At 42.4% G+C, this 13,016-nt stretch overlaps 1 protein-coding gene across 1 annotated transcript; it reads right to left on the bottom strand.

Moving 5' to 3' along the window:
* Window positions 1-116: 116 nt before the first annotated feature.
* myoz1b (myozenin 1b) lies at window positions 117-6,503 on the bottom strand. Its single transcript, XM_070991010.1, has 5 exons — window positions 6,422-6,503; window positions 3,071-3,237; window positions 2,913-2,982; window positions 2,637-2,823; window positions 117-808 (listed from the first exon to the last, which is right to left on the bottom strand). The coding sequence occupies exons 1-5, from the start codon at window positions 6,501-6,503 to the stop codon at window positions 574-576; spliced, it is 741 nt and encodes a 246-aa protein (XP_070847111.1). The 3' UTR covers window positions 117-573.
* Window positions 6,504-13,016: the final 6,513 nt, after the last annotated feature.

Here is a 13,016-nt window from a genome sequence, read left to right as displayed (position 1 = left end):
TGTAGTTTGTGTCCAAGGCTAGCTGCTTCCCATTGTTTCCAGTCATTATGCTAAGCTAAGCTAATCAGGTGGTCCAGGTATATGCAGTGTTAGAATGAGAATCAGACAGGCATTCTGTAAAGGGGAGCTTTATTGCATAAATACATTGTTTTAAGAGTGCAGAGTGCTTATCTATATCTATTCACACAGGTCTTGCATTAGCTCACAGTATGCAAAATTATAGTAAGACTCAATCATAGTTGGGGAGGAAAATGTAAGAAAGGACACAAGAGACAAGGGGAGACACTTTGTTGTTTTCAATCATTTCAAGTCATTTTGAAATCATTTTTGTTTCTTTCTTCTGCATGTAATTAAAGTACGTTTCAGCACGTGTTCACAGGAGTCTCAGCAGTTCTAACAGAGTTTATGTAGTCAGTGGTTGTGGTGTAAATTATGAACTGTGCCTAATGCTCTCATATATACACTCATATGAGGGTGTATGTGTGTGTGTTCATGAGTTCCAGTGCATGCACTTTGATGTTTGTGTGTTTCAGACTACGTGTACTGTCAGTTTGCCTGTGTGTGCATGCGTTTTCACAGGTCGTCTGTCTCTCCGTCGAAGGGCATGTTGTCCAGGTCCATGTGGATGTGTGAGTTCTCCTCACTGCAGACCCAGCCGATGGGCGTGCGGTTGAATGAGGGGCGTGAGCGGATGTCGGCCTGCAGGCTGGGAAGAGGCTCCGGCTCCTCGTTGTCGAGGTTGAGCTCTGGGAGTTCGAAGGTCAGCATCTTGGACGCCTTGTCTTGGCCGCCGTATGGCAGCGCCGTCCTGCGGAGAAAAGAGGACGAAATAGGAAGCTGAGGAGACACAAGGTATTCCCATGACGAACATCTCTGGTGCTGTGTAAGCATAACATGCAGCATAATAATTTTCAGCTTTCAGATTTTGCTACAAGGACACACAAAACATCAACATACTGCCTGTGATTTTCTACAAATTACCAGAAGATGAAGTTTGACAAACGTGCTTGATCAAAGACTATTTCCCATGGTTTGGGAACAGGGTTTGCTGGTTGCGTGGATGAATCACTGCGGTATGAAGAGAGTCAATAAAATGACTACGCGAAACTCAATTTGAAAGCTGCACAAGGAAATGCAAATCAACTGTAAACAGCCAAAATATGACTAGAATTAGATGCAGCATGACCAGAGAGGGCCACAAAACAGTCACAAACAGATACAAAACAACCACAAAGAGACCCAATAGCAACAAAGAGAAGAAACGCAGCCACAAAGAGATGCAAAACGACTACAAAGAGGCACAAAACAACCACAAATTGATGCAAATGACCACAAAGGCAGGTAAAACAGCCACAAGGATATTCAAAACAGCTACAGAGACACAAAATTACTATAACGAAACACAAAATAACCACAAAGAGATTCAAAATGATCTCAGAGAGACACAAAACAATCACAAACAGACTCACGATGATTGGAGATACATGCAAAACAACGACAAAGAAACAGAAAATTACTACAACAAAACACGAACAACCTCATAGAGATTTAAAAAAAAAAAAAAACAACCACAAAGAGACACAAAACAACTGCAAAGAAATGCAAAATGACTACAAACAACATCTCTGAGTGATTTTTGTTTCTCTGGGAGAGTCCTGGTTTAGCTTCAAAAAGTTACTGTAGTGTTTCCTTCACTTCGGGTGTCTTACTATGCAGGAGGGGTGGGGGCCTTTTACATATGTGTGCCCAGGGGCCCGTGGTCTAATAATCCATCTGGCTAGTTGTTTATTGCTTGTTCAGACTGATTAGTAATTACAAAGGAGACAGCTGCTCTTACTCTTCCAACAACCACTAACAGTACAACAGACGGACGTCCACTGTCGGCTTCAAATAGGATTAATATGATTACATCTGGAATGAAATGTTGTCTAAGTGTAACAGCGCATTTCTGTGATGTGGAACAGCATGTGAAGTCTGCGTCAGTGCTGAGTAAAGCCACTGAAACTCAGCCAGGGAGGAAGCCGCTTTTACTGCTGATCGAGCAGCAAACTTGAGCTTGTCTGTGATGTGGGTAAGTGAGCTGATGTAGTTCATAATTCTTTTCTCGCTGGTCGCCCAACTTTATGGAAGTTGAATTGCACGAGTGTCCCTTTAAGACAAATGAAATGGTTTCCCAGAGCGGTGAGATAATTTTTCCTGCGCTGCTTCACCAACAACGGTATTTTCTGAGAATCAAGTGACAATGTTCTAGCCGAGGTCACTTGAATATTTCCTTCTAATTTCCTTTGCGCTTGTGTTTTTCTTTATGCAATGCGATGTTGTAGCTCTTGGTGGAAATTGAAAGTTATTCTCCATGGCTGCTGTCTGATCTCCTGTGGCTTGGATTGCACCTCATTTCTGCATCGCTCGGACATAAGCGAATAAATGTACTATAAAGCTACTGCAGCGTCAAAATAGCACCCCCTTAACTTTCAATTTAAAGTTAAATGACTTTATGCATTGAAGATACAACTAAAATAGAGAGATTATGCTGCTTTTCTATGTTTTAAATCACTTTGAACTGAATGTGTTCATTCTGACTCTTCAAAGGCTGAACGGTTGGAAAAAACATACTAACAAATGAATTCAGTGTGTACCTGTTGAAGCTCTTGTACAGAGGCAGATCTGCATGCATCTTGATGGGTCCCGGCATGCAGGCCTTCATGGTGGCTGTCAGCTCCTCGTTGCCCTTCATGGCTCTTTCCCATGGCGATATGTAGGTGCGTACATACTCCGCCCTCCTCTTCTCCCTCTGCGCCTCCTCGTCCACTGTCTCCTCCACCACTGAGACACACAGGGACACGGATGAGGGGAGGACCAGAGAGAATAATGCAAAATCTCAGCAGAAGGAACACATCTTGAATACAAGCTACCTTCTTCCTTTGGCATCTCAGGCTTTGGTGGAACAGGGGGAGGGGACATCAGCAGGTTCTGGAGGTTCTGCTAGAAGACAAAAGAGCAAAATATAGTCTGATCAGAACACGCATATACACAAAACCAATGCACACACACTCCTCTTCCTCACTCTTACTGTGTTCTCGTTGGTCACAACGAACTTCTCAACTCTCTGCTGCCTCATCTTGAACATCTTGGAGCCCTTGTTATTGAGCAGGGACAGCTCCTCCAGCATCACGTCCTTGGGCGTCTTGATCTTGGTGCCCAGGTCGAGCTCAGAGGCCTCAGGGTCCAACTCCTCATCTGACATGGAGAGGAGGGGAAACTGTCACGGTTGGTGGTAAAACCGTGATGTGGCATAAAGTGTATTGGATAATGAGCTGCAAACGGTAATGGTGGAAGGTTGTTTACAGTAAGAGCTTTTATTCACATAGAAACACCTACAATCCTATTTGATAAGACATCCTGTGACGATATGATACACCGTGACTTTAAGACCGATTTAAGACTTCTGTCATTTTAAAAAAGACAAACTTAGGTGGAGGGAAATTCTGCAGTGATTTTTGGTGCAAATTGAAAAATATTTTAAAGCAGTAGTTTGGTTTCTTTGCTGTAAGTTAGATACAAAGATCGATACCACTCTAATTTCTGTGCAGTAAATATGAAGCTACTAATAGCAGCTGGTTAGCTTAGCTTAGCATAAAGGTTTGGAAAAGCAGCTAACCTGGGTCTCTCTATAAAATACACCTACCAGAACCTCTGAACTCGCTGATTAACCTGGTAAATCATGTGTACAGAAGCCAAAGTACAAAAATGAGAAGGTATGGTTTTACAGTGAATTTATGCTAAGCTAAGCTAAGCTAAATGTTTTCTGGGTGCAGCATCATCTTTAGACAATCAGACAACTGTGAAAGTGGTATCAACTGCCTCATCTAACCCTCAATAAAGAAGAAATAAGCATATTTCCTAACTATTCCTTTAAACATTACCTGCTAACATTAAAATCCGTTTTTTAAACATTTTCTCAACTACTTCACTTACCTGAATGAAAGAAATCTGGCTCATGTATCCCATGCTGATTTATCACTGTGCGGGCTAAGATTTTTTAAGCATTTTTTGTTATTAAAGCCTTGGCGGAGGTGGTGTACACTCTCTGAAATGTGCTCTCTCTTATCAGCTGAATCCATTTGGCAAATTAAAAGGTGGGTTTACCTTCCACTACATGTCTGATATTGAATGAGAGATGTATAAGACTGTAAAGGGTGTATTTTTATCCCCTGGCTACCATACTTTCCCTGTTGTGATGAATTACAGTCTTGAAACCTGTCGTGCGGTGTTAAAGGACGTGTGTGTGAGACCAGGGGAGTCGTAGGGGTTACTAGGGCAAAGCATTATGGAGGAAAAGGGCACTGGGGAATGCCACTGCAGGTTGTCTGGTAGGACTGTTTATGGAGGGAAATCCTTGTAACACACCGCCTCGCTCTCGGAGAGAGAGATGGAGAGATCTGATGGATTTTACTGCTCCACGGACCTCCTCATAAAACACTCTCCTCATCCACCACATACACTCTGATATCACTCATAACACCTGGAGTCCAGCCATAAACCAACACACACGCACACACACTCCCACGATCACATCTATAAAGCAGGGAGTTGGCATTGCGATGCTGCGGAGAGCTGTTAGCAGTGCCTCGTAAATCAGACTTGCGCAAGTGGGTGTGTGTTAAGTGTGTGTGTGTGTGTGTGTGTGTGTGTGTGTGTGTGTGTGTGTGTGTGTGTGTGAGAGTAATTGAGGCTGCTGAGCAGAGCGAACTCTCCCATGGGGATATTGATTAGAGCGTTAATTCAGAAGTATGTGAAACTGGAGCTGGCTGCTGACTGGGAGGAAAGTGGACAGACTGACAGAGGCAGGGGAGGACAGACAGACAGAATAGAGTGGGACAGAGGCATGGGACACAGGACAGAGCGACAGTGGCGGGGATGATGGGTAGATGAGTGGGCATTAACTGGAGCAAAATAAGGGATAAGCGGGATAAGCTCCTGAATGACTGACTGACTGAAAACAAACTGGTGGAAAGATACAGATGTGCAGATATGACAGCAGAAGGAGTGTCAGAGTGGTCATGGTCAAAGAGCAAAGGACGCAAATGGCTAAAGACGAACAGTTTGCTCAGAGATTGGTAGATAATACCTTGCCGGCATTTTTTATGAAATAATCTCTTATGCAACAAGTTAATGTCAATTTTGCTGAGAAAAACACGACATCCTATTACAACAATAAGAAAAGTCTACAGCCATGCCAGCAGCTCAGTGAGGCTCTGCTCAGGCTCAGCACTGCTTTTGAGCTAAATGCTAACATGTCCACAATGATAATGCTAACATGCTAATGTTAGATAAGCATAACAGTGGTGCTAGATGTAAAGTTAGACAAGAAAAGTTATTGCAGATCATCCTCAAATGGACATAGTAGACATAATATCTACCAAACTTCGGGGCAATCCATTCAGTAGTTTTTATAACATTATAACTACAAGGAACTTTCATTTTTGTGTTGATTTTGGCGCCCCCTATGGACAAAAGTGGTCATGTTTCCTCCACTGCGTGCCATAAAGATCTTAATCCGCTAGATCTATCACACCATCAAAGATGACCACAGAGACATTTGACCAAAAGCTGTTGACCTTTGGATGCAGACGGCTAATCAGAAGTTCAACCAGGAACAATGAGGTGCATCTTCATCATCTATCTGCAGGAAGCTGAAGTGGAGGACAGTGAGGGAGATACCATTTCCTGACTAAAAAAGTTAAGTGCACCCCTGACAGTCACCATATCAACAAAGAACAGCATATAAAAAGATTACACTTAACTCCTCGGATCTTAAGATGTGGCTGGAATAACAGACTATATAAATATATTTTGCATTTGCGGATTTAATGCCGAGATGTGAACCGTTTCCCACAGCTTCACAAGTTGCATTGATTCCACTTCAGTTGCCGCTTACACGCAGCCTCAAACAAATATAGTGGGAGCTGAGTCACCATCTGGTATTTTGTGTTGCCTCTAATGGTGACAGATTTGTGGCTTCTCTGCCATCTGATAATGACCCACATCCCTGCAGGAGATGCCACATGCATGTTAGATATTCTGTTACTGCTTGGAACAAGTGTGTGTGTGTGTGTGTGTGTGTGTGTGTGTGTGTGTGTGTGTGTGTGTGTGTGTGTGTGTGTGTGTGTGTGTGTGTGTTCTTACTTGATTTGTAGTATCATAAGACCACATGCAACGATTTACACCCACATAATTCAATGTACACACACAGACGCCAAAAAGCAAAACATACAAATGGATTTGACATTTGCTGAGCTGGATAATGAGAACATACGGGGGACAGAGGAAGCTCTTTGAGAAGAAGATGACCGGCAAAGTGTTTCATGTTTTTATGGTGTGTGGTTGGTATGCTGTTTGTGTGTGAGTGTGTGCGTTTTACCATTCTGGGAGATGTTGGACAGGTCGGTGATTATCTTGTTGGCCTTCCTCTTGTTAGAAGGGGCAGGAGTTGTGAAAGACATGGCTAAGGGACAGACCAGAGAAATGAAGAATTACAAGAAAATAAACCTTTCCAGTCCGAAAAGAGAAGGCAGGGTCCAGCTTTTTTCTGGATCTTTCAAGAGCACCTCACCTTCTTCATCAGCATTGCTACTGATAAAAGTCCATCGTTTCATCTGTTGCGATGCTCAACATGTCAGATTAGGCAGTTATAGAGTCATGAATTCTTGCTGAGACAGGACAGACTACTTGTTGGTCCTCGACCAATCATAGCTTGTGGTCTTTTATGACATCTGTGATGTCACTGGGAAGGAGGCGTTAGGGACTGACTTCCAGGAACAAGAATGTAAACAAACAACGGTGGCGTTTGTGATATAAGTTATTCAGAAAAGCCTGAAATATTGTTTACAGCATTCTGTGCTCCTATTGGGTAGAGGGTGAGAAAAATCTTGACATTCGAATCTTTTTTGTCAAAGTTAGCAGCTAGCTTGTACAGCGTGGAAGAAGAAGAGTGGGGCGGTTTGTAGCTAAGCAGTCAGATATTTCCCTCAGGAGTTGGTGGAGACCAAAAGCAAAGGAGAGGAAATGTTGGCTTTAAGTTGTTTCATGTATGTTGGAGGTGTAAATAGGCATCTTTATGAGGTGATGATATTTAAGCGTTGTGTTTACAGGAAACTGTCCTCCCAAGAATAACGACAGCGTCGTTCATTTCAGCAAGTGCTCTGAAACACGATATGTTCACATTCTAATGACAAAGCCATGGCCACAGGAAGTTCAATGGGAGCGAGAGGAAGTCAGGTGACAAAGTCCACATAGTCGAAGTAGTCAACAAAATATTGGACTATAATAAACATTTGAAATTTAATATGGAGGACTTGCTTGTTGCACTGCCCCCAAGTGGCCAAAAAATCAATTAATGCAGACATACACATAATAAATTAGCCTGGTAACAACAATTTCTTGGTAATCTCGCTTCAGCTTTTGCCCATCGATGCTGTCTTCAGATCCAAAGTGAGGCTTTTTCAAACTTTTTGGTTGACTAATCTGCATTAAATGCACCAGCATGTCACATTTTCAGTGTGAAAACACCCCAAATGGGTTTGTAGCACTCACTCAATATTATCATTACAACCTAATGTAAATACTTTGTATATTACATTGCACTGTGTATTGTATCTTTAATTGTTTCTAAAGCACTTCAATATGAGTTATTTAAATACACTCTATTATTTCTACATAATTGGCCTCACTTTAATTTATATTACAAGAGAAACTTAAATAATCAATAAGCATTATTCCCCCAATGCTTAAATATGTCAAGTCTCAGGGGTCCAGCAAAGAGCGTGACAGATATAGCAACAAGACGCTGACAGGCAGTGAAATATGATACAAGAAAAGTGTTAAACTTTTCCATAAATATTTCATGAGAAAGTCTAAATTGATTTCCAAGATATATTTGTGTATGAAGTTGCACATCACATCCCAAATTCTAGCCAGCTCCAGCAGAACCTCGCTGGGTTCCCTAATTAAGTTAAGCACACTTTAAACATCGTGTATAGCCCCCGCATACCCTTGAGAACACTAATTCCCAGTGGCAGCTCGCGTCTCTCTTGACTAAGCACTCAGATGGGGGCCGGCAGTATGTCGCTGTCTATTGCAAAGGTCGAAAGCAATTATGTAAGGCTGGAGGTGAGTCCTAGTACAAGAGAAAAAGCTGGAGGGCCCATCTACAGGGAGACAGTTAATGTAATTGCCTTTCATCCACTGTAATTGAAGCTCATTTCCTAGCCTGGGATTCAGTCCTGGGCGAGCTATTTTTATAAACACATGTTCTATAGCACAGCGGTGAGTGGGAACGTCATCAGCGCAAGACATACGCACAAGTGCGAACACACACATTCACACAGAGATTTGCACAATAGCGTCTCTCTTGTGATTAATGTGAGTCAGTGGCCGTGGATTAAAAACTGAGAGATTAAAGGTGGTTATGGATGTCCTGGGAAATGCAAGATGGAGGCTGCGCTGATGGCGGCTACGAGGGCCTGGGTCCTGTTACCTCCCTGAGTGAAGAGGCGCTCCTGTCCCCCACGGCCAGCCTGTTTTAGCTTCAGATAAATCTCGAGGGGACAGCTGGGAAGGAAGGGCATCAGTAAGCACATTCCCAAATGCACACATACATCCATACCCACAGACTAAAAACTCCACCGCACAGGGCCACATTCCTCACCGACCGCCGTGTTAGGTAAGAGCCGGTGGAGGAAGAAGAAAGTCATCCACCAGCTGGCTCTCATGTTCAGATTTGTTTTGATTAGTATTTTGATTAAGATGAATTTACTGTACTCAAGAAATGGTCAATCTGCAACATAACTGTGGGACTATGACTGAGCGAAGCCTTTCTTAAACAAGTGCAGTGAGGTTTTAACAAAACAGTCAAGTGACTCCAACTGATTTCCTCATTAATTGATTCATCCACTTATAGAAGCCTCCAAAGGTCAAAGTTGGGGGTTTCCCCAACAGCCACAATCTGCAGATCACAGGAATCAAATGAACATGCAGACTGTAAACGTCCTCTTGAACTTAAAGAGGATCCAGAATTATTTGACAACTCAGTGACCACCAGCTCCAGATAATCCACAAACACTCGAGGTATGTGTGAGAGAGACTTCTTTGGCTTCTATCAATCATTTTCTACCCTCTAATGTCTTACCTAAGACCCAGGTATCCACAAGAAGACGCAGGTCCCAGAAGGTCCCAGAACAGGTGGGTCAGAGGAAGAGGAATATAGATTCCCAGGTGGATTTGTCCCCCAGAACTTGTATTGTACTGCCTGCCTTCCTCTTCGCCCCAGAGGGAGTGAAACCCTATCAGCAGGGCTGCTCCAGTGCTGTGGACCTGGCCTGGGGGGAGCTGGAGGGGGGCTGTGGTGAATTGAGTGGGGGGTGAAGAAGGAGGTGGGTGTGGTGTTTTGAGTTCAGACGTTGGTAAGATTAGTGAGGAAACTGATAATGATGTATTTTATAATCTATTAATTTTATCTGTAAATCAGACTAATAGGGACGTTTAAAGACGACGATAAAATACGATATAAACTGTAGTTCTTTCTTTTTCAGAATAACCAGAGCGATTTGAAAATAAAAAGAAGGTGACGAACATGATAGCTCATTACAAAACAGTAACATAAATCTGCCTCATAACAATTAAATAACAGGCGAAAACTGATTAAAGAACAACAATCATGAACTCAAGGTGGTTTTTACTCAGGTTTTAATGACGTTGAGCTGTTATTAACCTTTCTGCTTGTAACAACCGGAGCTGCTGATATGTTGACTCACTGTGCAAACCTCACTTCAACAGGTGCTTTTGTTAAAAAAAACTTTAGATGTCCTGTTTGCAAAGATCACCTTTGGTCTTCAGCCCAGAAATGTCGTGAATTCCTCCAACTTGTGAGCTTTTGATAACATGACAAACATGACAAGAGAAGAGGAAATATCTTTCCAACTGTATTCCTCTGTCACTTGGTTTTACATGCCTGAGGGCATCTGTGCTTTTGTTGATGTGTTTTTCCCCCCTGTCATCATCTCTTTATGCGTCCTTGTCAAACTGACAACCTTTGGTTATGATTTTCAACTTCTTGCCTGGTTTGTGCCTGGCAGCGGTTACACCTGCATTATCATGTCAGTCACAGTTCGTCATCAGTCCCCTGCCTCTTACATTCAACCAGCAGGCTTTGTAAGCCAGTTTGTCGATTTTTCTGCGCAGGTATAATGTGGAAGAAAGCTATTCAGGCTTTGCTGTTTCGCTTTGTGCTTTGCACGCTAACATTCGCTGTTTAGCAATGAACAAAAGTACAGCTGAGTCTAATGTGAGTGTCATTGATTTTGCAGGTATTTGATCTGGTATAAATTTGGTGAAAAGTTAAGACAGCGGTAAAGTTAGTGCAATTCATCACAAGGAGGCCATTAACATCCACATCAAACTTCTTGACTATCCATCCAATGATTGTTGAGACATTTCACTCAAAGCCACAACCTCATGGTGTGCTAGAGGAAGTCAGAAGATCACCAAAGTGATGATTGGTCATCCACAGACCATGAATGTCTCTGCAGTCTCTTGTTCCAGTCAATCAGACAGATGTTGAGCTACTTCACAGGACAGAAACCGGATGAAAAGCCAAACGTTCACTGAAATCAGTAGGATTCTTCTTTTGGGGAACGTGAATGTGAACAAAATCAGTTGTTCAAGTATTTCAGTCTGGACAGACGTGGTGACATTGCCATCCCTTGCACAGATACAAATCACCCGTGCAGTGTGGTAGTCCTGACACAGGTGGCCTTGGTACAGACGTGTGTGTTGCTGGGTTATAAATCCTTCAGGCAGTATAACGCCCAGTTCAAAGGTTTATTAACAAGCTGGTTGCTTATTGCAAATTCCCTTTTAGTATTACTTTATCGAGCCAAACAGATCAGCTAACAATGAGTCAGAAAACAATCAAGAAACTAATTTTTTCCACATTAATAACCCTCAAAGGATCGATCCCTGTTATCTGACCTGCCCCTAAACCCTGACCCTTGACCCCAAACACTCGACTCTGTTGACCCAGAAACACGGTGTGAAGAAAGAGCCTCTTTGGCAGAGCGGCGGGAGGAGACAGGATGTACGAGGTGGCTCTTCCCCTCCGCTCTCAATCACATTGTAAAAAAGCCATCAGAATTAAGAGTTTAGCACCAGGCCAAATAGCTGGAGATTAACGGCTCCAAAAATAGGTGAAATGGGCTGTGTGTGTGTGTGTGTGTGTGTGTGTGTGTGTGTGTGTGTGTGTGTGTGTGTGTGTGTGTGTGCAACTGAGCAAGAGAGGTATTAACAGAGGAGAGGGACCAAAAGATGGAGAACTGTAGCACTAATTTGGTAATTTGGCCTAGAGTTAAAAGAGCCGCTGCAGTCATTACTATAAGTATAGTTACAGCTTTTATATATTTCTAAAATCCAGTGACCTAGTTCGCACAAAAGTGAATATGCTGCACACTACAGGGATTTGTGTGTGAGTGTGACAGAGAGAGAGTGTGTGTATGTGTGTGTGTTGTACCTTCCACTAGCAGCAGCTAAGCTTACCAGTGGACCTGAACAGGACTAAAGTTAGCAGCTAAAGTTAGCCCCGTCTGTCACCTGATCCCAGTCAAGGGTCGTAGGTTAGATCCCTTTCTGTGGCAGTGGTTGGGTTTCACAGGTGGCCATCATTAAACTGCTTTGAATGTAGGACAACAATCCTACAAGGACATTTGGTTTTAGATGTTTGATCTAAAACAGAAGAATTGGAATAAGGATGGATGTATCTTCCCATTCAGTGGAATGTTTAGGATCTATTAATTTTATGGAAGACTTTAAAAACACAAATATCGGATTCCAAAAGATAAGGTATAAAATGGCAACCATCTTTTCCCTCTTGTGTTAAATGTTTCTCACACTCTAGCAGTGTAAAACCTGTGAGGAGTCTGGGGAGGAAACCATAAACAGGTGGTGCAACATGACTGGATGACAAATCCTACAGTGCCTCCATGTGGTGAATGCTTTAAAAACATTTTCCTGATGGCTGAGCCATTGCTTTTGAAGACAGTGTATTTGATCTCAAAACTGCCTAAATCCTCAGAGAACAATTAATCTGCTTGAGAGAAGAGAGAGAGAAAAAAAGAAAAAAGGCTAAAAACTAATGGGAGGTGGAGATACTGAGGGGCCCGGTGTGGGAGCGAGTGGTGACGTGGGTGACACAGGAAGAAACAGAGTGACAGCTGATGTGAGTCATGTCTATTTTTATTCAGTCTCTCAGTCTCTGTGGGAAAGAATCACAGCTAAACAGACATGTTATACCTCTCCTGTTTCATATCAACAGATCAGAAATCATATCTACTGTAAAAGGCCTCCCTTCTTCACGGCAGCTGTGCTCCTCGCCCTTTGAAAAACTACAGAAAACAAAGCACACAGCTGCACAGCGCAACTAAAAAAAGACACTCAGAATAATCAAACACGAACATATAGAATATATATAACAGAGGGGGTTACAGTAGTACTGTAGGAGCTACTTCAAATTTGTTAATAAGCAACTTTTCTAATATGATATTGCTGGATGGCAACAGGTAGTGGAGGGTGTTTACAGAGAGTGGAGTTTTAAGTGAAATCTGCTCCTTTCACACCTCATCAGACGTTGTTTCTGTCATGTCACTTCATCAGCACTTTCCTTTTCATTTTTTTCCCATCCTCAGCCACATCTCTCTCACAACAGCCTTGTCCTTTCACATCCTCTATTCTTTTTTTATGTTTAAACTCAATTCTCCATCATTTAAAACAATATTTACAGAACTTTATTTCAGTTTAATTTCAGTTTTCCTTAACATCTCTTTCTATCCTTTCAATGTGCCGCAATGTGCAGCTCTGTTTTCTAAACTTTTCTTAGGTTTCCACCCTGTATTTCTCTTGCAAAACCCAGTGTTCCCTCTAAAAGCATCAGATAAATGAGTCAACAAGATTAAATGCAAGTGATTAAA

The sequence above is a fragment of the Chaetodon trifascialis genome, chromosome 21 (assembly GCF_039877785.1).
Source record: "Chaetodon trifascialis isolate fChaTrf1 chromosome 21, fChaTrf1.hap1, whole genome shotgun sequence".
In the NCBI taxonomy this organism is placed as follows: domain Eukaryota; kingdom Metazoa; phylum Chordata; class Actinopteri; order Chaetodontiformes; family Chaetodontidae; genus Chaetodon; species Chaetodon trifascialis.
The sequence above is the reverse complement of the archived record's forward strand: the minus strand, read 5'-3'. Positions and strand labels throughout refer to the sequence as shown.